Raw genomic sequence first — 26,138 nt, forward strand, 5'->3', positions numbered from 1 at the left:
CTGGAGCACCGTCCCCCCAGATACCCACATGGTTAGCTCCTTCCCATCCTCAGGTCTTTGAACGACGACTACCTTGTCAGTGAAGCTTTCTCTGATCATTTAAAATTTGATTTCCTGTTCCCTCCATCCCTGCACTCCATCTCTATTCTCCTAATACGTAGAACTTGTGAACATATTGTATGATTGACTTATCATACCTATTGCCTTGTCTTTCTCCACTAGAATGGAAGTCCCTTAAGAGTAGAGATTTTTTTTTTTAAGATTTTGTTTATTTGCGAGAAAGAGTGAGAGAGCACTAGAGAGAGAGCGAGAGAGCAAGTAGGAGCAGGGGACAGAGGCAGAGGGAGGGGGGAAGCTGACACCCTGCTGAGCAGGAGGCCCAGTGTGGGGGCTCCATTCCAGGACCCTGGAATCACGACCTGGACCTGAGCCGAGGGCAGATGCTTAACCAACTGAGTCACCCAGGCACCCCCAAGAGTAGAGATTTTTGTCACTTTTGTTCCAGACATATCTCCCAGAGTCTGAAACTGTGCACGCTACAGGCACTCTGTAAGCAGATACTTCTTGAAGGAATGAATGAACGTATTCTGCAGGTGATTGCCTGATCTAACTGAACCCTGTGCCTCAGTAGGCCCTATGCACTGGTCTTGGTCCTGCTTTCTGAGCTACGCCTACAAGTGAATTCACATTTCCAGAGGACCACCACTGTCGTCTATTATGTGGTTTCCCATAATGCCTAGAAATGCCCTCTTTTTTTTTTTTTTTTAAATGCCCTCTTTTGCCTAAAAATGTCCAGGTTTCTCAGCTAATCTTTTGTCCTGGGTCCACCCTGGTTGCCATTTCCCCTTCATGTGAGCCCCCAGGAGGGTTCAAGCCAGTCCCGCTGGATAGATGGGCCGAAGGAGAAGCCAAGGGGTTGTCCTGATGCTGGGGACAGGCCACTGTGCCAAGGGGGTTCCCCTCCCTCCACACAGAGAAGTCCCAGTACTCCCCAGCAAGGGGATTTCTACTCCCAGACAGGACAGCCTGGATGGACTTGCCCCAGGAAAGGGCGAAGAATGGAACGGGATTCTGACGGAGATGGTTCCTGTCTTGGTTTCAGAAGGCCCTTCCTGTCCCCACCCAAGGTCCCCCCTCCCCCCCAGGCTCCGTCTCTCCCCCTGCCCCCTCCCCCCCCCCAGTCTGTCGTCCGGGTTATTCACATTCCGGAAGCGCTGATGTGGCACTAAATATTCCTAGGGTTCCAGCCTTCTGCCCCGGGGGCCCAGCATCATCTCTCTGAGCCTGCTTTCTGGAATGTTTCTGGTATGAAGCTCCCTGGCAGGTGAGGAGTAGGGCCCTGCTGCATGGAATCTGCAGTCGAGTCTGGGTCTCTTTGGAGCTGGGCTAACAGACATTCTCTTCCCACCTAGTTCTTCCCCCGCAAGCTTCCCCCATACCCCACCCCTACTCCTGCCTACTGCTCCCTCCCCAGACTTAGAAGATGCTAAGTGAACAGACCCCATGAAGAACAAAGACCTCAGGACCAAACACCTCTGTTCCCTCTCCTTCCCAGAAATTCCAAGCACCCCGCCCCCTTCCCAGATCTGCTGATAGGACAGGGCTGCAGGGGCTGCAGGGGCTGTGGCCTCTCCCGCCCCTACATTGCCAGTTTCCCTCCACTGTGGCCTCCCCCTCTCTCCTCCATCCTGTCCCCCCAACTTCAGCTCCTCCCCACTCCCACCCATTCTTTTTCTGGTTCCTTTTGGGGCTTGTGGAGACCAGGTGAAGGCATTTCAGGCCAAGGGAATTGCTAGATTCCTTGCACCTGGGAAAAAGCCTGGTGCACAATAGATGCTCAGTAAGTATTCGTAGTTCCAGTCACAGATATTCTTCCTCCGAACTCCGTTGAGTTTCAATGAGGGCCCCCACCCCTGCTAAGATTTGGCCTTTCGAAGACTGGATTTGGGTTCTGGTTTTTCCACTTGCTAGCCAGGCAAGTTGCTTAATGTTTTTGAGTCTCCATCTCTTCTGTAACAGGAGAATGATAAAATGGTACCGAATTAATGACACTCTCATGAGCGTTAAGCAACACATATAAAGTGCTTGATGCAGAAGTACTTAATGAACGGTCACCCCGCTATTATCTTACAATGCAATGCTCTTCTGTTCTCCAAACTCCCTTTCATCATTACCTGAACTGACAACCATTTCTCTTTTTAATTTTATGTATTTTTATGCATGCCAGCTTGCCAGCCAGTCTGAAACCTCCTTGAGGCTAAGATCTTTTTTTTTTTTTAAGTAGGCTCCATGCCCAGCACAGAACCCAAGGCCACGGTTGAACTCATGACGGTGAGATCAAGACCTGAGCCAAGATCAAGAGTCCAACGCTCAAGAGTCCGACTGAGCCATCCAGGCACCCCTTGAGGCTCAGATCTTAAGTGTGGCCTGGGAACAGAGCAACTCGCTTAGTCTTCACAGAGCTCAGCACACAATAGGGCTGGACTCCAGAGTTGAATGGATAAGTGAGCACAGCCAGCTCTCCGGTGGAATTCTATGCTTTTTAAGGATAAAGACCCTCCCTATTTTTCCGGACCTCTGAGATACCAGACTGAAATACCCCAGTTGCAGCCTATGCAACTTCTTGTTTGCTCTCACTTCTTTCCCATGGCCTGAGACTGCGCCTGACGCCCTAGACGCCCTAGACGCAGGGAGGAGCGAAGGACCAGATGCTCTACCCCGGCAGGCATGGACCGCCGGCAGGAGGGCAGGAGGGCAGGTGTGCCGGGGAGCTGGCCGGGACCTGGTGCCAGCTGCGGGGAGGGCGCGGGGGAGGGAGCCAGCTCTGAGCCGGAGCCAGCCGGCTGCCAGCCTGCACTTTGTCCTCATCCTCCCTTTCATCCTGGCCTTCGGAGCCTGGGAGTTTCTCAATGGAGCTGGCGTTTGGGGAATGCTCCGCGGGGGGCTGAGACGGCTGGTTTATGGGGCGGGAGGGTGGGGGGGAGGCATTCCAAACATTTTTTACTTCCTGGAGGAGGCGGGCGGTGAGGGCCCAAAGGGGTAGCAGCTGCCCAGCAATGGGAGAAAGGGGATTTCTTTGGCGGGAGAGAAGAAAGGCAGGGGGGCTGTCTTCAAGCTGCAGGGGACAGAGATGGCTGGGGGAGGGGTGGGAGATGAGGGAGGGCAGGGGCTGGGCGTATAATACACTAAACCCAGCTCTGCTTTTGTGCTAAAGGCTGAAGAGCAAACTGGGAAACTCCATGGGGCTCTCCCACCTGTGTGCTTAACGGGCCAGAACTGCCCCCGGCTCTAGCACGGGAGCCTTTGGGAGCCAAGAGCTGGGTTTATTGTTGTAGTTGTGTTTTGTTTTTAAGGAGCAGGTGCTCCAAGTCCCACTTGTGACAGCCCAGGGGGAGTGTGGGTTAAGAGAAGGCTCAAAACCCTGACCGCACCTGCCCGAGCAGAACAGAGGCCAATTTCCAGTCACAGTTCTGGTTTTAATGGAGCGGTTCTTTTTGGAACCGCAAAGGACAAGGGACCATCAGATAGACAGAGTCAGGGCACGGAGCCAGGGAGCCAGAGACACGCCCTCCTGACTGCAGTGGGACATGTGGATTGATACCCACTCCCCCTTTCCCTGATCGGTAGGGAATCATTGTAAAAGATCTCCCTGTTCACAAAATGTAGACGTCACAGTGGATATTCCAGAACATAGTATTCACATTATTGAAAACAGCTAGATTCACTTTTTTAAAGACAGAGAGCTGAACACATAAAAAATAAATAACGGCATTCCAGGGTCCTAAAAGCCCGGCCAGTAGAACTATCCATTCTCAGTAGCAGGAGCAGCTTGGAGGCCAGAGAAGTTTAGCATCTTCGAGGTCCAAGGTGGGCTCCAGGGGAATCTGGGCCCGGTGAGATGAAGTCCATTAGCAGCAGCCTGAGCCTTTTCAAGTCTTTTAGATTCCTAGCAGCGAGTCCAGGAGGCTTGGGCCAGGTTTGAAGGATGGGAAAGGGGAGAGAACCTTTGAGGAGACAACAGTAAGAGAACACAACCTCTGAGATAAAGAAGGAAGGGTATCCGGGAGAAGACCACTCCCAGGACACCCCAGGCACACGGGGGTGCCCCATTCCAGTTCTAATGGTAGGTGGGGATGGGACCTGTACATGAAGATCTTCCATCCTCGCCTTGGCAGGAAGTCACCATGCACAAAACTTACTGCAAGAAGGAGACTGGCACAGAGAGGGCACTCTTTCCTGACCTCTGTGGCCCTACTGCGTGAACAAGGAAGGGGGAAATCTGAACAGGCCCCGGGCCTTCCCCTCCACTCTCTATCTGCTAGCTTCCCCTTTACTATCTTCTCTGTTTCACAGGGTAGAAGACCTGGAACCTTCCATGTGCTTTATTTGTCCACTGCCCATCCAGCCCTCTCTAGGGTTCAACTGCAAACCACCTCAGTCTTCCTGGCCAGGAGGCTGGTCTCCCACTGGGAGGTGGGGCTGGTGGCAGTCTCCCCTCAGGGTGCAGCCAGCTGCATTTTAGAACCTGCCTGGGGTGGGGCAGTGCCCTCTCCCCCCTCAGCTGAGCTTTGAGCTGACCCCCAGGGCTTGGCGGTAGGCTTCGGTCACCTCCTGGCAGTCTGTCAGGGAAAAGCAGCTATCCCCCAGGGACTCCCTCCACCAGCGCCTCAGGCCCCTGCTTCCAGGGCCCTCTGCCGGGGGCTCCTCGAGCCCCATAAGGTTGTCCACGGACACGCAGCCCCGCAGCACAGGCTCAGGGAGCCGTTGGGGCAAGTCCAGCTGGTCGAAGGACTCAGAAGACAGGATGCTGTCCTCACTCATAGCTCCTGAGGGGTGGCTGGCCCGGGCCAGCGGGTGAGGGGAGGCGAGTTCATCCAGGGAGCCGAAGGTGGAGGGGGTCGGGAGCTCCAGGGCTGTGCAGGAGAACTTGCCATTGTGTTTGAGGATGCCTTTGCGATGGAGGGGCAGCCCCGGGACTTGGGGGGGCTTCTGCTCCTCGGAGTCCGCACTCATGAACACATCTCCTGCGTCCAGGAGCTCCCCAGACTCACTGGGTTCAGGAGAGGAGTAGTAGCCAGATTCCCGCTGCCGAGGCTTCTTGAGGATGCCCTTCTTGGGGAGCAGGGGGGCAGCCTGTCCTGGGTCCATGGGGCCTGGGCCGGGCTCAGGGTCTCCCCTTGCCCCTTCCACAGTTGGTGCCTTCTTCTTGAGGATGCTCTTCGGCAGCTTGAGGTTGCCCCTGCCAGGGCGAACGGAGGGGTCGTCAGCTGGGTCCCCCTGGAGAGACTGGGCCATGTCGTTCTCTTTGCGGGACTTCTTCAGTGAATGCTGGCGCTCCAGGCCGGGGCCGATGCTCGCTCCGGGCGTGTGCTGCTTAAAGAAGCTGCAGACCTTGGCCCCGTTCTCCAGGAGAGGCCGGGAGGACCGCCGGAGCCAGTCGGCCACGGAGGCCCGGCCGGAGTCGCTGCCAGGGGGCCCTCCCTCGAGCGGAGCCTCGTGCTCCCCCACACGGGTGGCATAGCCCCAGTTTACCCACCAGTGGCTGGCCACATCCTCCAGGGTGGCCCGGCGGGTGGGGTTCACCATTAATAGCCACCGGATCAGGCCACAGGCATCTGGAAGAGAAAGACGGGGGTGCTTCAGATCGGTAGCCCGGAGAACAGGCACCCTGCAGGCCCTCTCGCCAGTTCACCCTGAGCTGGGCTAGGGCTGTACACCCCTGTGTCAGGCACGTCCAGTCCCTTCTGGGTTCTGCACGGGCCACAGCCAGGCTGGCTCCCCACGGCCTCCCCCTTTCTGGGATTGACTGCCTGTTTCTTCTCCATCCCTCAGCCCCTTGGGACAGGGCCCCTTCCTTAGTCTTGCTGCAAGTTAGTGTATTCTTCTCTTTACTGAAATGTAACCCTGAGGGCAGGCGCTGTGCTCAAGAGTAGCCAAGGTTCTCACACCCTTCTTCCTGCCTTCTCCACCCAATCTGAAGGGAGGAAGAGACTTCTAAGGATGAGCCCTAAAGCACTAGGGAATGAGGTTACTGCAGCAAAGATCCAAGGTAAACCATCAGAAACACTTCCCAAGTATGAAGCAGCATGCCCATACCCAAACCGGAGGGAAGGGATCCCACTTCCCCTCTCGGAGGTCACAGATCCTGGAGACAGGGGGTATAGCAGGAGGGGGTAGCGCTCTTCCCATCCCTGCCCCTGGTTGGTTCCCATCTCAGGAATGAGGGAAGGACCCGGGGCAGGGGGGGGGGAGGACAAAGCACCCACACCGCTCACTCACCAGAGGGTTTAGGTGGCTCCCGGTAGGACCCATTGCTGATCTGTCTCACCAGTGTCTTATGGTCCTGCCCGTCAAAGGGCATGGTGCCATGCACCAGGATGTACAGAAGGACCCCCAAGGACCAGCTGTCCACCTAGCAAGGGAGGGAGAGAGAAGGACGGTCAGCACGGATGCCTGAATGCCACAGGCTGGAGGGGCTTCCAACAACACCAGAGAAGAAAGAGGTATACGCTGGTGAACTCAGGAGCCATCTGAGGACCACCTCCCTCTAGGACCCAGGAGCAAAGAGGCCGAACTATAAAAGGGACTGAAGTCCATGAGGAGAGGTGTTGTTCATCTGCCTGGAGGAGGGGCAGCCACAAACAGAGCAGCGCTGAGGTCATCCCTTCCTTAGGGCATCCCTTCCTTAGGATGACTTAACTTGCTAGGACCTGGCAAGTCACTACTTTTGTGTGAAGGGTGGTGGCTGAGTTTTGTGCTCTGGAAAAGGCAATAACTGGAAAACTAGCCCACCCCTCTTGGAAAATCTAGAACCATAGCCGGTGGTGGAGGCAGGCTGTGGGTGGAGAGCAGACACGCACCTCTGGGCCCGTGTAGGGCTTCCCATTGACGATCTCCGGCGAGGCGTACAGGGGGCTCCCGCAGAACGTCTGCAGGAACTTGCCCTGGTGGTAGAGGTTGGAGAGGCCGAAGTCTGCGATCTGTAGAATTGGGTCAAACACAGGCAGGGGTTATGCCGAGGCCTGGATTGTTCTGCAGCTCTCAGCAAACCCCCCTCCAGATCCAAGGGGAACCCAGGCCCTCACAGGAGAAAAGAGCGTCATGACCCCCACCCCCCGTGGCACTGACAACACAGCTCAGGCCCTGCAAGAGTGAGCCTTTTGGAGGTTGGGTCAGTGAGGACTGCCCAGGTGTGTGCAGGCTCCAGGGTCCTCATTGTTCCCCAAGCCCCTCTGCTCATGCTGGGCCCCTCTCCAGGGATGCACTCTCCTGCCTATAAGCATCCTCCTGACCCGGCAAGCCCACATCCCATGAGACCTCCTTTTCCCACAAAGTCCTCCAGTTTCCAAAGGCCGGCTATACGCTCTGCTCATCAGTTCTCCCTCCTCATGTTACCATGTCAGTAAGTCCTCGTGCTCACCTCCTTCTGCTCCCACCCCTGCTGCAGCTCTTAGCACAGGTGTGACCCAGGGATTGGACTCAGTAGACACTTAGTGACTGAAGGAAGGGTCTAGCAGACATAAGGAGAGAATTGACCTCTCATGCCAACACTATGGCCCTCAGAAACAAGCCAGTCCCATTACTGATGATTGTGCAAGGTTTGGCCTACTCTTCCTAGCAAAGGGCTCATCTCTGCCCATAGCTGGGCAGAAATCTGGGGTCACCCCAGTATAGCTAAGAAGCAATAGTGAAGTCAGAACAAAGATCAGGGCTGTGGTTAGAGCCCAGAAGAGGGAAACTTCTTTCAGGACCCCCTGACCCATCTGATACTAAGGGCTTGAGAGGCCCTAAGCCTATATTCTCACTCCCCAGAGAGACCCTTTCCCCTAATTATCCTCAGATGAAAGCAAAGGCCAATGCCCTACTGCTCCCTGCCTCTTCACCCCCAGCAGAGGGTCATGTGTGTCCAGGGTGGAGAAGGGATGTTTATGAAACCCTGGGCTCCTTCGTTTATGGTTTTATAGCCTCTTATCAAGCAGTTACCATTTGAAGCTCATAAAGAGACAGATTATTGGTTCAGATGGGAAAGTTCGTGCCTGTCTGGTTATGTGAGTTTCCTGGCTCTGGCTCCCCTACCCTCCCCCTGCTTAGCATCAAAGAAAGCCCCACCTGCTCTGGGAATTGGCCAGGTAAAGGGAATTAACTCAGTGCTAGCGTGCTTCAGAGCATGAGTTCAAGGGCCACTCAAGGGAAGGGACTATGTGCTGGGTTCAGGAAGATTCTGAGGAATGTCCGAGTACAAGGTCAGAGCCCTCCCAGCACCTGCAGGGGCCAGCCCTGGTCGTTTCTCCTGTTTCCAGCCCTGAGATCTGAGTTTATCCCATCAGCATACATCTCGTAGACCTAAGCTTCACTGCTGAGGCATGGGAATTCTGCTGTGGGAGGCAGAAAGCTGGTGCTGGGGTGCTTGGTCTATGGGGAAAAGTGCCAAGCAGCTACCAAATAATGTGCACCTATGTGCATGTGGGCAGGTGGGGAGAACTCAGGCCATGGCCCTCTCTCCCTGCCAGTCCCAAGGTTGTGTGCAGGAGCTGACCCTAGATCTGGACTCCTGTCAACCTGTGATGTCAAGAGCACTGGCTGGGGAATCAGCACACCTTGGTTATAGCCTAGACTCAACCACTCCCTTGCCATTGGACCTTGGGTAAGCCACCTCTTATCTTGAGGTCGCAGTTTTTCATCCATAAAAACAAGGTCTGGAAAGGACGATGGCTCAGTTCCCTATTGGTACCAACATTTAAGCCTGAGCCTTTGCTCAACCCTTTTGGAATCTTCTAAGCACTTAAAGATAAGCACTTGGCTAGGAAACAGGGCAGAAAGGCTATGGTGGGGTAGGGAGTTGTGGGAAATAAGAAGCGAGGCTCACCTTAATATTTCCATTGGCATCTAAGAGGATGTTCTCTAGCTTGAGATCTCGGTGGACAATCCCATTCTGAAAGAGGGAACAAGGAAAGGGCATCGGGGGAGGTCACCAAGAGGGACAGGAGGACATGAAGGCCTCGTCTGGAAAGTGAGGTGAACACAAAAGGGGCCAATTTGGGGGAACATGGGAAGGCTGGGAATACCCATTTCATCAGAACAGAGTGCGACAGATCATGGGGCCTTCCACCCCGAGGAGCCACAGCCAGAGACACCAACACCCACAAGGCCCAGAGTCCAGATTGAGTTTTGCCTCTGCTTGGTCTCCCTAGGGGATCCTGGACAGGTCACGGAATCTCTCTGGTGCTGTGAGTCCCAGAGCCCGTGGGACCACCCCTCAGAACAGGGCAGGGCAGGAGGGCACTCACCTGGTGGCAGTAGCGCACGGCAGAGACGATCTGGCGGAAGAAATGGCGGGCGTCCTGCTCACTGAGCCGCTGCCGCTCGCTGATGTAGTCATACAGGTCACCCCGGCTGGCGTACTCCATGACGATCACAATCTTGCTGCTGTTCTCAAACACTGGGGCAGAGCCAGGTGGGAATGTCAGGCCCTTCCAGAGCACACTGCTCCCCTCCGGGGGTCACACACTCCTCCTTGGCCCCAAATCAGACAGGACCTTGCTGCAGGGATATCTGCTAATGGGATGGGTCAGTTGGCAAGTAAGGTCAGGGAATGGGCTTGTGAGGCTCCCATCGTCTTCCAGAAGCCATGAGGTAAGGCCAAGGGAAGTGGCTTATCCTCCCTCTCTTTGAAAGTTCAGGCTTTTGAGGATTCTATCTCTCTATCTATTTCAGAGAGAGAGTGAGCGAGCACATGTACACAGGAACAGGGAGAGGAGCGAAGGAGGAGGAACAAGCAGACTCCATGCTGAGTGAAGAGCCTGACACGGGACTCGATCTTGTGACCCTGAGATCATGACCTGAGCCGAAATCAAGAATCAGATGCTTAACCGGTGAGCCACCAGGTGCCCCAGCCTTTTGAGAATTCTTAAAACCAGCCTGCAAATTCCCAGGAAGGCAGGGACATCAGTGGATGGGCAAAAATGACAATTCAGGTTCTCTGGTTCGGAATCTGGTCCTTTTATGCCTTGTGACTGTGGGCAAATCTCTTCCAGATACATCAGAGTGGAATATAATGGGCACTGACCCAGCAGGGCTGGGTAAGAAATAGATAAAAGTCAGTGATAGCTCTGGGGCTGGCTAAGCAAGCTGGTATAGAGGCTGACACACCAGCAAGTTCTCGTAAGTGGAGCCCACTGGTATATTTATGATCAGCATCCTCGGTGTACAGATTTGGAAATAGTGTCCATAATAATGTTTGCCTGAAGGATCAGTAGAGGGATAAAGGTAGATGAATGTGGTTTGTAAACTATACAGTACCACGGAAAGCTGAGATAGAGATCTACTACCCTCAGCATCTTTGACTTCCTGGCAATGAGCCCATCCCAGCTCATGTGCCATTCAGGCTTTGTCCTGGCTCTAGCCGCCTGGAAAGCTAGGGAAGGACTAGTTCATCAAACTGGCCCTCTGGCTTTGTGTGTGTGTCAGGACACGTACATCCATGACATTGCATCTTTGTGTCAAAGAGTCCTAGGAGTTGGGCTTGCTCAGCCAGCCCCAGAGCTATTGCTATCTAGCCTGGGAGAAGGAGCTGAGAGAGGAGGCTTCTCCCCGGAGGAATCCCAGGTGCCAGGCTATTGGATACATGGCCAGGAGGACAGTGCTCTTTTCTCTCCCACACAAGCAGTGCCCTGACACATGGTGGCCCAGTCTCCTTGGGGGGTACCCAGGTGAGATCCTATACCTGTGGTCCTCCAGATGTTTGTAGGGCACATGTCACCTTTGTGCCATGACACTGGAGGTCAGCTGGCCAGAGTACACTCTGGAGAGCTGTTGTGTTCCTAAAACTGGAGTCCCACGCCGCCCCCCCCCACCCGCCCCCGGCTCCCCAATCCATATCTTCTGATGACTGGCAGGCTAGGGATGGATGAGGAGGTGGTGCTGCCGGTCACATAGGAACCGTGACGCCCCTACAACTGTGAATCTGAGGTGCAGGAGAATCCACAGCCTAAGCTTCAAGACTCAGTTCCCAGACGTAGCTGGAGGTATGGGTGTGGGGGAGAATTCACACAGTCTCTCTACCTGCCCAATCACCAAGCTCGACCTGGCTTAGCCAATCCTCTGTCCTCACCCACTCTTCCCTGGGGGAAACACAGAGATACAATTAGCCTTCTCAGCCACCTGCCTGGGCTTCTTATGGGATAGGCTCAGGCCACGGGGCCACATCACTGGCTCTGCCCTTAGTCTTCCTGTGGACAGAACCCAAGAAAGACTTCTCTTTTCCTTCCCACCAGGAATATTCAGACAGAGGGCAGAGCCACAGGCCTCCTTCCCTCCCTCTTGCTGTTACTGCTACCCCTGTTTCCCATCTAACTGGTATTATGTAAAGGCTGGGAGCAGACAGATGTGTGTGGGAGAGTGCTCCCCCACTTCCCCTCGTCACCCTCTCTTGCTCACTTTGTTGTCTGGGTCACAGGCAACAGGGCAGATGGGGGTGGGAAGCCAGCACCGATGTCAGAGCAACAAGAGCCTAAGAAAGGTAAGGAAAGGTAGGAGCCAGCCCCATGGCAGGAATGATTCAGTGTACAGATCAGACTGTAGGAGGCCTGGCTCTTGGGACCTATGAAGATCATTCATGCACCTGAGACAGGTGCAGGTATCTATGTGCCAACCTCCCCCAGAATGCTGAGGATCTCACTGGGGTGGGGAGGGTAGTGTTCAATTATAGAAAACCTAACAATGACAACAAGAAAGCCTACCGTCCGTTCGGTTTCTCCCATGAGCTGGATACTCCATGACATTTAATTTGATCTTTGCAACTGCCCTATGACGGAGGTGAGATTGTGCCATTTTGCAAATGAGGAACTGAGGCCTACCCGGAGCCTAGTTAAATTAGTTGTCCAAAGTCTTACAGCTGAGTTTCAAATCCTTTTGTCTAACTCTAAAGCCTGTATCCTTTTCACTTGTGTTCTGACTGCTCCTACACACACACACACACACACACTCTCTCTCTCTCTCTTTCTCTCTCTCTTTCTCTGCTTCGAATGCCCTGCCTCTATACCTTCGTGGATGGCAATGATGTGGGGATGGTTGAGTGACGACATGATCTCTATCTCTCGCCGGATGTGCATCAGGTCTTGCTCATCTTTGATTTTGTCTTTCCGGATTGACTTTATGGCCACCTGGGAACAGAGAATGCAGGAGATGAGGAGAGAAAGGTCTAGCAGGTGAAGGCATCCCTAAGGATACTCTGGGAGTTTGGAGCCCAGCCGCCTGCAGCTGCTACGAAGTCCACAGTGTGCACCCAGAGGAACCAGTCTGTCCCTCCCCAGGGTAGGTGACCAAGAGGATGGAGAGCACCATCTCTAGAGAAGATGCTCACCCAGGTCAGGCACAGTCCACACAGCAGGAAGGACTATGGGCCACTGACCTTACTCAGTCCACAGATGAACCAGGAAGGTACAACCTGCATTTGTGAGGCCAATGCTTTATGACTTACAAAGCAAACTTGCCATTCTACAGCAAGAGGACAAGGGTCGGCCTGGTTTGCTCAGCATGGGATCCCTGATGCCACCCATAGTGCCTGGCACGCAGTGGGCACCGAATAAGCACTGCTGCAACAAACACATCGACCTCAACCACCCTGACAGGTAGGCCCAGAAAGTTTCCCCATCCTCACTGAGAGGTGAGAAAAACCAGTACCCTCTGAGGTTTGATGACCTGCTCAAAGTTGTCATGGTCCAACCAGCACTAACATGAATGAACTTTGCAAGCATCACGCTGAGGGAAATAAGCCAGACACACAAGTATGGATGTGCGGTTCTCCTTATAGGAGGTACCCCAGGTAGGCACAGGACAGAAAGTAGAACAGCGACTCCCAGGGTGGAGGGTGGTGGACATGGGGGTGGCGGGGTGCGGAGCCATTGTCTAGGTGTGCTGAGCTTCTGTGCAGGCTGATGAAAAGATTTTGGAAATCACCACATTGTGAATGTACCTAACACGTCACTGAACTGTATGTTTAAAATGGTTAGGGATGCCTGAGTGGCTCAGTGGTTGAGCATCTGCCTTAGGCTCAGGGTGTGGTCCTGGGGTTCTGGGATTGAGTCCCCGCAGGGATCCTGCTTCTCCCTCTGCCTATGTCTCTGCCTCTCTCTGTGTGTCTCTCATGAATGAATAAATAAAATCTTTAAAAATAAAATAAAATAGTTAAAGTGATGAATTATATATTGTATATATTTTTACCACACAACAAAATTATGAAACAAAAACCAACACCAGTCTTTCAGTCTAGGTAAGGAATGTCCCTCTCCTAGCAACAAACAAACAACCAGACAGAGTCCTTGGGGCTTTCAAAGCCTTCAAAGCCTGGTTGGCTGCAAAGGTGAAAACATGATATAAGAATCTAGCCTAGGGGGAGGGGAAGGTAGGTGGGGGGGCTGGTGGGGGGGAAGTGCAGTGGGTTCAGGAAGGGTGGGGTGAGGCAACAGGAAATGAAAAACTTGTCAAGATGTCACCACCAGTAAACAGAACTCTCAGACCCCAGGAGCCCCAGTACTTTCTCGGCCCCATCCCACTCAGCAGAAATTAGAGAGGGACATGGGCCTTTCGGGCATGTGCAGAATACACAGCCTGGGGGAGTTGGGGGACCTGGGTCCTCCTCCTCTGGACTCTGTCACTGTCCCCAGGAGCAAGTCCCACCCCCTCCTGGAGCCTCGATTGTCTTTTCTGTGCAAGAACAGGCTTAAGGAAGAGATGTGAGGTACTTTCCTGCTCCGATGCCCTGGATGAGCCATACAAGTGAGGGGATGGGGGGCTCTGAGGAGTGGGCGGGGTGGGCAGGGTGCTGCAGAGCCAGCCAGTCCCTGACCAGTCCTGTCCAAGGACACGAATGGTAGATTCAAGATTTCCTCTTCAGGGGAGGTGGATACGTGGTAAAAGAATCTGAAGGCCCAGACTGAGATCAACTCTTCACACAGTTTCCCAGGAGGGTTTGCCTCTCCTCAAGGTTCAAAGAGGGGGGGACCACAGCTCCAGGGGAGGGGCCTCTAATCCACCCTTTCACAGGGCTCTGGAGGCAGACAATGGCTTCCGGCTCACAGGGACCCGCCACGCAGGCCTGCACTCCCCACCGGACAAGAATGCGGAACAGCCTTAATCCCATAAGGGGAGCTGCTCACAATGGCTGGGCCCGGTCACCCCGGCAACGGGCGGTGATGGCGTGCCCTCCGCCCCGCTCCGCCCCTGGAGCTGCATCCTTGAAAGACGGGAGGCCCGGCTCCTGTGCCCTCCTGGAGCAGGGCAGGGGGGACAAAGGCAGCAGGAGGGACCTGTCACCATGGAGCCTCCTCCCCAAGATGCTGGAGAGGCCCAGACCGCAGCTGCAGGGGACAGGATGGGGAGAGGCCTGCACCTCAGGGGATTTCTTCTTGACCCGCCCGCCCTTCTGCTCCAAACCACCCTGATGAGCTAAACAGAAAAATCCCTGGCTTAGAATCTGAGGACCAGGGGGGGCGTTGGGGGTGGGGGGCAGTCTGGGGCTGGGGGAGTGGAGGGGGATGGGGAGGAAAGGGCTTGAATCCTTCTCCAGCTACAAGGATTCTACTTGCAGCATCAATCTTGCAATCTTGCGTACTCCTGTCTCCACACCCCTTTCTCTCCTCGAAGGGGAGATTTTATGGAGTCGTACTTTTCTAAAATCCTTTGTTTTAAAAATCAGACAATAGATAAAGTCCTATGAGCTCTTCGGATAAAAGGCCACAAGCATTGTGTTAATAGTAAAAAAAAACAAAAAAAAAGATCATATATAGATCATAGACCCAGAAGATGATGGAACAGAAATAGTGAGAGCTTAAGATGCACATATATGCAAAAACTAGGCATATTACCACTGCGTACACACAAACCTATACAACGAGGAGATGAAGCATCACAGGCTTAGGGGAGAGTCTAACAAAGTCCAAAAGAAATAAGGTTCCAAAAAAGGGGCTCTGAGCAATGCTAGGAGTCCCTAGGTGGGTAGAGAGTACATTAAGTTGAACCTCGAGATTCATTTCTTTCAACTCTGGAAGCCTAGGATTCCATGTCAGGATTGTTAATCCTCAGTGAACGATTCCCTCTTCCTGAAAGCTCACATTCTGGCCTCAGGGGGCTAGGTCAAGGACCCTCCCCAAACCCCAACATCCTCCCTACTACCTCAAGTTATCCACATTAGGTCCTAGGAAATAACAGTTGGCTGGCACTTTCTATGAAGGAAACAAGTTATGTCATTAGGCCTCCACTAGTCTCTAAGCAGGTGACATACAAGAAGAACTATGTGTCACTGCCCTGGAGGGGCTGGGCCACTGTAACCCAGCCTATTCCTGCCCTTAGCCATCTACTGGCCGGTGTGTCAAAGTAAAGGAAATGCAGAAAGAGCTCAGGCCTAGAAGCAGCTCAGCATACAGAAAACATTCAAGAACTGCTTACTGGTGAACACAATCACGAAAAAGTAATTGGCTAAGTCATTGGGCTGATCCCCTGACTGATGGGATGAGTGCCCAGATAAGATTTTCTGCCCTTCTTCTCAGGTATGGGTGGAGAGCCAACCTCAGTTACAAGGACTAATTTGAGGGAAACTTTGTTCTCATCTGCAAGTTAGTTGGGCAACCATTCTCTAGAATTAAACTGTTAACTAGAGCCAAGGAGAAGGGTAACAATTACCGAATGGATCACCAGAGGTAGGAAGGCCACATGTCTAGAAACAATCTTGGTATAATTATTAATAGAGCCCCCTTTAGGGGCGCCTGGGTGGCTCAGTCAGTTAAGCATCTGACTCTAGATTTTGGCTCAGATCATGATCTCAGGGGTCATGAGATCAAGCCCCTTGATAGGCTTCCTGCTCAACAGGGAGTCTGCTTGAGATTCTCTCTCCCTCTGCCCCTCCCCCTACTTGTGCTATCTCTAAAATAAATAAAATATATTTTTAAAGATTTTATCTATTTATTCATGAGAGACGCTGCGTACCAAGAGAGGCAGAGACATAAGCAGAGGGAGAAGCAGGCTCCCTGCAGGGAGCCTGATGCAGGACTTGATCCCAGGACCCCAGGACCATGACCTGAGCCAAAGGCAGATGCTCAAACACTGAGCCACCCAGGCACCAAAAAAATAAAATCTTAAAAAAATAATAATAAAGCTCATCCCAATTAAAAAAAATAGAGCCCCTTTTATATTTCCAAAGTAACCAGGTTTAAGTAATATGTTATATTACTACCTCTCGGTGGGAACAGGACACGCAGGCGCAACAATTTTGTGAGAATGTAAATGTGAATGCTGGATTAGTGGCATGGGTGTCAAGAGCCAGGTATTTGCATGTTATTTGTCCCTATGGAACCATGCAACTCATGACCAGCTGCTTAAACGATCTGGATAACTGCTGTGGCTAGTTTTAATGCCCTCATCTGAAAAGTAAAAAGGCATTAATTCTTCAAATATCTGCTGAACACCTACTACGTGCCTGGTGTTGGAGATTTTTTTTTTTTTTTTTTTTTTTTGGTGTTGGAGATTTAGACAAAGAATGGATAGTCGCGGCACCAAGGTCCTCTGTCGGCTGAGAAGACTGGCAATTAAATCTGCCATAGTCTAGTGCGATGAACAGGACAGTGGAGGTGCCTGCCCGCCCAGGCACTCCAGGAGTGCTGATGAGAGCGCTCTTTGCCTGTGGGAGCAGGGAAAACCATCTCTGGGAGAAAACTTCAGTTTAGATCTTGAAGGATGAGTAGGGCTTGCCAAGCCAAAGGGGGTAAGCTGGGAGGAGCACAAAGGGCATTATAAGCAGAGAGAAAGGTTTGTGCAAAGGTCAGAAAGAAAGGAACCATTCACGAACTTATACACCAGGCCCCTAAGCTCCCTTCCAAACTCTAGCATTTTCTGCTGAGCTTCTTCAGAAGTGGGTCACTGGCTACTACGCCAGGAAGGTGCTGGCCAAGGATCGTTGTAGTGGGCTTGTTTGGAGGTGCTGTGCTACGTCTATGTTAACCTGCTTGGGTAAAAGTCCTATCGATGCTGGCTCATTTTGCAAAGACAGCAGGACTAATTCCCCATCCCATTTTGCAAATGGCAAATACTGAAGTCCAGGAAGGTACACCGACCTCTAAGGCTCCCTGACACACCAAGGCAGAACCAAGATGGAAGGGTGTTGCCTGCAGAAGCTGCCATCTCAGAAGACAAAAGTTCTTGCAGATGCCTTGCCCTGCCTCCAACTCCCTGCCTCCCACCTCTGCCCAGGGGAATGCCTTACCCTCTGCTTTGGGCCAGGCTGTGCAGTACCACCAGCCACCCTGTCCCACTTAGCGATCCACAAATGAATCGGGGAGATGAGTGTTGGGGCTCGATTGCCTAAACGCTGCCTCCCTGCAGGAGCTCAGATCAGGAATAATCCCGACTCAGGAGAGGACAGCAGAGCGTCTTAAAAAGAAGATCTAGAGGTACTGGTTTCAGGTCCCAGGAGACAGGGTGCCAGCTGGGCATCTCTGGTCATAGCTATCACCAGGAGTTGGAGCCAAGATCCTTGACTCCTCTCTGGCCTTTCACGGAGCAGCTGCCATCTGGGAGGCGGGGCTAGGAGCCGGAGGATGACCCATTTAGATAATGGAGAGATTCGGCTGGCCTGGGCTATCCTGGGCCAAGTGGGGATGGGTCTGCGGGCGGCGCACCATCCCCCCAAGCCCACCGGAGACCCAGGCAGGGAGCAGGAATGGGCGCCAGGAAGGAGGGGAAGCCTGAGCTGCTTCCCTTAAACCTCATGCTGTGCCCGCCCCCTCCTAGCCCTGCTCCTGCCCACTCGCCAGGTTGCCGGGCAAAGAGCTTGCCCGGCCCAGCCCTCTTGTGTGGTTTGGCCGCAGCCCAAGGACAAGAGTCGCCTGCAGCCGGAGCCTCCCTCCCTGCTGCTGAGCAGGCAGGTGTAGTCAGGGCTGAGAGGGCAGCGTAAGCAGAAGAGGCCTTTGGTGGCTGGCCAGGTAGAGTCCTTCTCTGGAGCAGGAGCCAGAGTAGAGACTAGGACTTTGAAAAAAGCAAAGACCAAAATGGTTTGGCTTAGGGAAGCTCAGCACAACCCATTCTCTTCCTCAGGGCAGCACAGACCCAGAAAGGGGTACCCCAGGAGAGGGTAGGGCCTAGAGCCAAAACCAGCCTTGCTGGGGTAATAACACTACAATAACTCCTGTACTGAGTACTTTACCTATACGATCTTATGTGATCCTCTGAGAACCCTACAAGGTAAGAATTATTATAATGCCCACTCTCGGGTCCAATTCCTTCACCAAAATAGGAGGAAACAGAGATACACAGAGGTCACAAAACTGGTAGGCAATAGTCTGAACTGGAACCCTGACTGTCTGACTCTGGGCTACACGGACTTCCTGACGAGGTAAAAACCAGGAATGTAGGTATTGTAGTTCACCCAACCAGGATCCCTCAACATAGTCAGCATGTGTGGGGGTGGGAGTTGGTTCCCAGTGACTCTTCCCACCCTCAGCACTGCCTGGAGCTTTGGGAAAGGCAGCCTGCGCTAGTTGTTGGAATGACAAAGCACACAGAGGCAAGCCTGGGCTCAGCTCATGGCCAACTCCCAGTCCAAGACTCAGTATTGGTCATCCACAGCCTGGGGTGGTCGAGTCAGGAGCCTGCATGGCAGGCATGCCACTAACCAGCCACAGGACAACTCCTATCCTCTCTCTGAGCCTCAGTTTCCCCATCTGTCAGTGAAGGGATCAGACCATCTTGGTCATGTTCAAATGTTTCCACATCCCATGCAGCAGCCCGACATATAGAAGACACAGAAGCAGATCACTATCCACTTGGACTCCCCTAATGCTGCTCACAGCACCACTTGGAGAGAAGATAGCCATACAGATTGTCCCAAAGGCTTTGGTGGACTCTACCATCCCAGGGACCCCAGCAGGTGTTTTTCTTTTGAGGGGAGGGGTTGTCTGGGGAGCTGAGAAAGTCACAAGAGGAAATGTCATTTGGATCCCAGGAATGTACTCGGAGAGACCAGAAGATCCAGAGCAAATATTTGTTTTTCCTTTGATGCCCTCCTGGAGTAGCCATTAGTCTGCCCACGTGCACCTCCCTTCGGACAGTCCCATCTGGGCTGCTGCTAATCTCATGTAGGCAGGTTGGGAAGCAGAAATGTACTAGAGAGGTAGAGAGGATATTGGGATGGGAGTCCCCCAAAGGGGGCTCTCATCTGCATCTAGCTCCTACCAACAACCTCGGTTCCTTTGGAGGGATGTCATGGGCCATCCTCACACCCCTCTCCCTTACAGAGGATCCTGGGGTACCCGGTCAGCCTCTCTTAAGGGAGGACAGTGAAGAGGCAGGAGTGGGGGTGGGGTAAGGAAGAGGAGTCCTCTCCAGAACCGAGAAACCATGAGCCCAGCAGGCAGCTACTCTCCAAGGAGGAAGAAGACACTGAGAAAGTTCTCAGCAGAGGTACAGGGTGGTCTGTGGATCAGGGTGGTTTGGGGCAAGCCCCATGCCTACTGACCTCGGCTCCCTGCACAGCGAGAGGCAGGAGGCCAGGGAGCACCTTCTGAATTCTCTCTGTTCTGATGTAATAAGAGCTGGAATCCCTGCTTACAGCCACTGAGGTTTGAAAACTGAAAGCTACTTTATCTCACTCCAGAATCAATGAGATCTTTCTCTCTCTTACACACACACACACACACACACACACACACACACAGTGACCCAGGTCAAGAGTCTGATGGGATCTCAGCTTCAATCTCAGTTTCCCAGTTTCTGGACCACCCCAGCCCCGCAACCCAGTCTGTCCTCCAAGAGACACATGCTATTTTGCAGCTAAGCCCTGACAAAGCCTGAGCCCAGTGGTCTCAAGCCTGGAGGCTCACTGGGCCCTCACACTTTATAGAAAGAGAAAGAAAGGAAAGCCAGGAAGTACATGATTGCCCCATGGCCGTAACCTGGCAGCAGACAGCTGGGGACAGTGCCAGGCCTTAGCAGGAAAAACATACTCGGCCCTGTCGATGAGCCATAATCCAGTCCCTTTCTCCAGCATCCACTCTCCTTCACCAATGAAATGATTTCTTGAATTTCAAACCAGTTATTGACTGCAAAAGTGAACAATCAGGGGAGGCGACCGCTCCCACAGCGGTAAACCATGGACACACACGCAAATATACACAAGCACGTCTCCTAAACAGCACTTGACTTGAATTTGGCAAAACAGTCCCTAGAGCATCTGCCCTAAAAAGCTTATTAAAATGCAGGTTATCTGGCCCCATCCTAGACCTGTAGAATAAAATCCTGTGGATGTGGAGCCAGAGAATATGTATTTCAAAAGAAGCTCCCCAGGTGATTCCTATGGCCATGAACCGCATATCTGTTAACTAACTTTTGGCAAACTTGCTACCTTTTCAGGGTTTGCCTTTCCAGATATAAACAGGGGTTCTCACTGCAGCTTCTACGTATCACGATCAATTTAAATTCACATTTATAGGGCAGCCCAGGCGGCTCAGTGGTTTAGCACCTGCCTTTGGCTCAGGGCATGATCCTGGAGACCTGGGATCGAGTCCCACATCGGGCTCCCTGCGTGGAGCCTGCTTCTCCCTCTGCTTGTGTCTCTCATGAATAAATAAATGAAATCTTTTTTAAAAATTCACATTTATATCTCATTCAATCCTCATAGCAGCTTGGGAGGGGGGCTGTAGGTTGTTTTTTTTTTTTTTCAGTTCTGCAGAAAGGGAAACTGAGTATAGAGATAAAATAAATTGCTTAAGGTCTCACAGATTCCCTACCACTACCACTCTCATTACTACCATCTCCTGCCCCCCACATTAACTAGACAACTTTCTGAAAAGGTCCCAAACCCAAAGGTATCTTGGGACACGGTAGACGTTGCACTAGATCCCGGTTTCACGTTTCGTAGAATAAAAAAACCCCATCCTAATGGAACTTCGAGCCAATTTTAGAGCTGGAAAGGACCTAGGTGTCAAGCCCGTCTCCATCCCCCCGCGGCCCTGCAGATACTCAGAGCAGGCTGGACCGCCAGGTTCTAGGAAGGGACCTGAGGAACTGGACCTCGCACATCCATTCAAGCACACACTCATGTCCTAAACGCATCCTGAGATCACTTACTAAAGCCATCCTAAGGTCAAGCACACACTCCTTTGCTAAACCCATTCTACTTGCTCTTCCCATTCCACTCTTTCGGGCGGCAGGCTCCGAGCGAAATTCAGCTGGAGTCTCATCGTCTGTGGGGGGTCCTCTCATCGCAAGACAGGCCACGATGCGCCCTCTAGGCACCCTGCCCCGACCGCGCGCCGCCGGCCCCATCCCACAGGCGTGCGCCGGGGCTGAGGCTGGCACCGGCCCCCGGCCCCCGGCCCAGCCCGCATCCCTCACGGGCCGAGCCGCGCTTACCAGGCGCCCCGAGCTCTCCCGCGCCTTCTTCACCTTCCCGTAGGTGCCCTTGCCCAGGGTCTCGAGGAACTCGTAGCGGTGGCGCAGGTTGTGCTTGTGGTGGTGCCGCTTGACCGCCTGCTTCTTCATCTGGGGCTTGGGCGACTTGATGAGCCCGTCGGCCCGGGGCCGGGCAAGCTCGGCGGCCAGCGCGGAGGCGGCGGCGGGAGCCGGGCCGGGGCGCCGGGGGAAAGCCAGCGGCTCCATGGCGGGGCCGAGGAGGGCGGAGCGGGGCGCGGGGCGCGGGGCGCGGGGCGCAGTGATGGGGATGGGGATGGGGCCGGGGCCGGGGCCGGGGCCGGGGCTGGGGCTGGGGCAGGAGCCGCCGTCCAAGTAGTTATCAACGCTGCGAGCCGGGCCCGGCCACGCCCCCGCGCGCCCATTGGCCGAGCCCCGACTCCTCCCCTCGCCCGCCCCGAGAAGCTGTCGGGGAGCCCGCGTCCCCGGGCCCCGGGGGAACCAGATTCCCGAGTAGGAGACACCAGGGGCGGCTGCTTGGCTGCTTGGCTACTGCTAAGGTCCGGAACCTTTGAGGGGCCCTGGGACGGCTCCTGCCTCCGAGTGCATCTGCCCTGGCGAGAGCCACCTGTTGTCCCTCCAGTGTTCCCTGTTATCCAGGGGCAATCTGACAGAACTAGAGGTCACCAAAGTATTTCTGCATCCGGACTGATTTGCATCTCTGCAGCCAAAACCTATGAAGTCACTTGAGCGCTTCTTTCAGACCACAAGGGGGGCGAGGGGGCATGGAGTGGGATGGAGGAGGCAGATGCCAGCCAGGTGGGAGGGCTAGCGGGGAGCTGTCCTACGGTTCTGAGTGCACCTATTTTCAGTTAGAACTATCTTTTTTTTTTTTTTTAAAGATTTAATTTATTTATTTATAGAGACACACACAGAGAGAGAGAGAGAGAGGCAGAGAGAGAAGCAGGCTCCATGCAGGGAGCCCGATGCGGGATCACAGGATCATGACCTGAGCCAAAGGCAGACTCTCACCCACTAAGCTACGAGGTGCCCCAGTTCTGAAAAGTCTTACCTCTTTTTTAAAAAAATTTTTAAAGATTTTATTTATTCATGAAAGACACACACACACACACACACAGAGAAACAGAGGCAGAGGGAGGAGCAGGCTCCAAGCAAGGAGCCCCATGTGGGTGGGACTCGATCCCTGGTCTCCAGGAACACACCCTGGGCTGCAGGCAACGCTAAACTGCTGAGCCACTTGGGCTGCCCAAGTCTTACTGCTTCATCAAAGAAGGCTTCTAGGATTGAGTGGCCCCTCAGGACGTAGTGGAATTTGTGAAGTATTGGAAGGAGGTGGAGCAAGACAAAGGAAAATATTCATTCATTAGAAAACACATTGCAGGGCAGCCCGGGTGGCTCAGTGGTTTAGCACTGCCTTCAGCCCGGGGTGTGATCTTGGAGACCCAGGATCGAGTCCCACCTCAGGCTCCCTGCATGGAGGAGCCTGTTTCTCCCCCTGCCTGTGTCTGTCTCTCTCTCTCTGTGTGTGTCTCTCATGAATAAGTAAATAAAATCTTAAAAAAGCAAAACAAAACACATTACACTCTCCTATTATTTCACTTGTGTTCCCTAAATCTGTATATAGCTGTCCATTCAGAGCTTTTCTCCCTGTGATTTCAGAACCAGGAGGGCTGGTGGTAAGTCATGAGGTTTGGCTTGGTATGTAAGGCCTGGAGCACTAGGTCTAAAATCCGCCCCATTCTGAGTGTCATTGAGAATGAAATGAGAATATCCATAGGCTCTCCTCCTTCCTCTAAATGTGAAGTATACTAGGGAGAAAGAGACATTTCTCCTTTTTTTAAAAAAAAATTTATTTATTTATTCATGAGAGACACACAGAGGGGGGTGGCAGAGACACAGGCAGAGGGAGAAGCAGGCTCCACGCAGGGAGCCCGACGTGGGACTCAATCCTGGGTCTCTAGGATCACGCCCTGGGCTGAAGGCGGCGCTAAACCCCTGAGCCACCTGGGCTGCCCACATTTCTCCTTGAATCTTCATGCTAACCCAATTTTTTGAAGTGGGTCTTATTTTGTCAAAGGCCGTACAACTGGTGAGAAACTGACAGATCTGGGATTCAGGCCTGAAGGATTGGGTCTCCTGGTGTATATTCAGGGCATGCTGAAGATCAAGGAGGACTCCATCCCCAGTGACTGGATTTTGTATTTAGTGTCTGCCCACTTTCCTACTTCCACTGATGCTTTGATCCTGTCTAATGTGAGTTAGGGATCGAGAATGCTTCTTTTGTAGCTGGAGAGGATCTACTTAGGCAGGAAACCAACCTCCCTTCCCCAGATCTGGAGGGCCACAGGAGGTAGCCAATTTGGTGCTCTTCTTTCTACCAGCCTCCCTCCTTGCTCTGAGTCATCTGCCAAAATAGAATGAGGCCCAGGTAACAGTTTCCTTGACCAGCTGTTTCCTTTCTCCCCTGAGATCTGCATCTGTCCTGGGGCCCAGCTAGCTGAGGCCATCCGGATGGAATAGGGTTTTTAAGATGAAGCATGGGTAGTATTAGAGCAAGCACAGGGCCCTGATTTCTAGTTCTGCTGACACCAACCAGTTCTGTGGCCTTTTACCCATCACTTACTCACTCTGGAAATACTGGTGCCCTCTAGGTGCTAGGCCTATGGATATACATGATGGTGATGAGATGGACATGGTCTCTGCCCTCAGAGAATTCTCAGTGTAGTGAGAAAAAAATTAGCAAATCCTAGACAAAGGAAGACCTCTTTAAGATGGGGGAATGGAATGCTCTCCGGCTATATAACAGGAGGGAGCCCCTAGGCCCAGTAGGAGGAGGTCAGTCAGGGGCAGCTTCCAGCAGACAGAGCCTTTTAGCCTGGGACCTGAAGGATAGGAGACAGCCAGATGAATCAACATCTCCTCATAAATAAGATGAAAGAATTATACAGATGAGCATAAGATTCCCTTTCGGGCTCAATCTAGATTCCTATAAATTCTTCCAGATACCCCCTATACTGCTAGTGCATTGTTAGGCACAGAAAAGGTGCTCAGTAGATGCTTGTGAGGGCCACCTGGGTGGCTCAGTCGGTGAAGCGTCTGCCTTTGGCTCAGGTCATGATCCCAGAGTCCTGGAATTGAGCCCCGCATTGGGCTCCCTGCTCAGCAAGGAACCTGCTTCTTCCTCTCCCCCCTCCTCCCATTCCTGCTTTCTCCCTCTCTCTTAAATAAATAAATAAAATCTAAAAAAAAGTAGATGCTTGTGAACCAAAGGAATGTTTGTGCAATGGAATTCAAAGACTAAAGTGAGGGCAGCCCAGGTGGCTCAGCGGTTTAGCACTGCCTTCAGCCCAGGGCCTGATCCTGGAGACCCTGGATAGAGTCCCGCATCGGGCTCCCTGCATGGAGCCTGCTTCTCCCTCTGCCTGTATCTCTGCCTCTCTCTCTCTCTCATGAATAAAGAAATAAAATCTTAAGAAAAAAAAAAAGGACTAAAGTGAATTGATTTCCCTCCATCACCACCTGAACTGGCCCTGGCCATGGGGGGTTGATCTCTTGGTCTCCTGAGCCTTCCCCACCTCACTTTAGCTTCCTTTGATCAGAATGTGAATCCCTACATAGAGGGCCAGCCATGCGTGATCAAAGAGCCCAGAGAAAAGAAATCTGCCCTGTTCCAGCCAGGTGCAGCCTGGTGGCCCCTGAGGGACCATGAGACAGTAGTGGTGAGTGGACCTGGCTGCTGTCTGTCCACAGAGACGGGCAAAGGAAGCAGACATAGAGTCAGACAGAGCCAGAACACTTTGTGACTCGGAAATGAGCCTCATTGCCGAAACTCAACTCTCAGATGCTTTAAAGGGCGACTTGGTCTGTCACAGCAGAGTGAGAATTCCTGACAGGGAATCTGATTATGTTGGGGGCCTTGGCTGCTGCAGCTTTTAAAGCATTTTTGGGTCATGTGCCTGGAGAGCTGGGCCGAGCTGGGCCACATCAATCCTGCCTGCCCCACCATTCCCTCTGGGGCAGGGGAAGCCTGTCCCCACACCCCTTCGTCCATCGCTGATTGCTGTCTGAAGGGCTCTGGGGATAACTATTCTTTGGGCCACATCAGGCAAGCAATTGGAAACAAGCATCTGTCCCTTTTCCTACACAGTTCACAACCTGTGGGCATGTGCACCTGTGTGGCTCTGTGCTAGTAAAATCTGATGTTAATGTGGTCAGAGTAAGGATCATGTCAGGTGTGGAGAGAAGGGTGCTGGTGGGAGGGCAGATGAGGGACACCAAAGCCATGTTTTGGGGGTGTGGGGTAATTAAAGCATTTCTTCTGAAAAAAAAAAAAAAATCTAAGATGAGCCTTGAAGGGTGACCAAGAATTAGCTCTCTGCTCTCATGAAGTACACAGTTTAGTAAGGAAAATGTGATAAATGCACAATGTATCATATAACCCTAGGCAGAAGTAGGAAGCCCTCAAGAGAAGTACAATGTGCCCTGTGAGGCTGAAAGGACAGGTCTTACTCTGGCTCAGGGCTTTGAGGGAGGGTTGTTATAGGGAGAAGTGTGAGGAAAGGCCTTCAGGGATGGGGTGGAGGTGGGTGAGGGGAGGAGATACTGAGTGTGTGGGGGGCAGGGGGAGGAGGCAGGCAGGAGTGTATAGAAGGGCCAGCCAAGCACTCTCTGGATCTATAAGGTTTATTTATTTATTTAAAAGATTTCATTTATTTATTAGA

General features: G+C 52.9%; 1 protein-coding gene across 4 annotated transcripts; it reads right to left on the bottom strand.

Annotated features, from left to right (window-relative positions):
* Positions 1–3,455: 3,455 nt before the first annotated feature.
* Positions 3,456–21,645, bottom strand: NUAK2 (NUAK family kinase 2). 4 transcript variants are annotated; one of them, XM_038586023.1, is made up of 8 exons: positions 21,400–21,645; positions 12,041–12,161; positions 9,288–9,439; positions 8,867–8,932; positions 6,861–6,980; positions 6,280–6,412; positions 4,932–5,615; positions 3,456–4,004 (listed from the first exon to the last, which is right to left on the bottom strand). In XM_038586023.1, exons 1-8 carry the CDS (start codon positions 21,643–21,645, stop codon positions 3,847–3,849), a joined length of 1,680 nt encoding a protein of 559 aa, XP_038441951.1. In that variant the 3' UTR covers positions 3,456–3,846. The 4 variants fall into 4 exon arrangements, with proteins under 4 accessions (XP_038441951.1, XP_038441949.1, XP_038441952.1 ...); XM_038586021.1 differs by having other exon boundaries at positions 4,609–5,615; XM_038586024.1 differs by lacking the exon at positions 21,400–21,645 and adding an exon at positions 13,747–14,128 and having other exon boundaries at positions 4,609–5,615.
* Positions 21,646–26,138: the final 4,493 nt, after the last annotated feature.

This window comes from Canis lupus, chromosome 38 (genome assembly GCF_011100685.1).
Source record: "Canis lupus familiaris isolate Mischka breed German Shepherd chromosome 38, alternate assembly UU_Cfam_GSD_1.0, whole genome shotgun sequence".
NCBI lineage: Eukaryota > Metazoa > Chordata > Mammalia > Carnivora > Canidae > Canis > Canis lupus.

Bases quoted from the DNA above. Each gene is read 5' to 3' on its own strand.
- NUAK2 (XM_038586021.1), bottom strand. From the start codon at position 21,645: ATGGAGCCGCTGGCTTTCCCCCGGCGCCCCGGCCCGGCTCCCGCCGCC. The intron at 12,162-21,399 runs GTAAGCGCGGCT...CTCTGTTCCCAG, and splicing joins GGGAGAGCTCGGGGCGCCTG to GTGGCCATAAAGTCAATCCG. The intron at 9,440-12,040 runs GTATAGAGGCAG...GCTCTGCCCCAG, and splicing joins CATCATTGCCATCCACGAAG to TGTTTGAGAACAGCAGCAAG.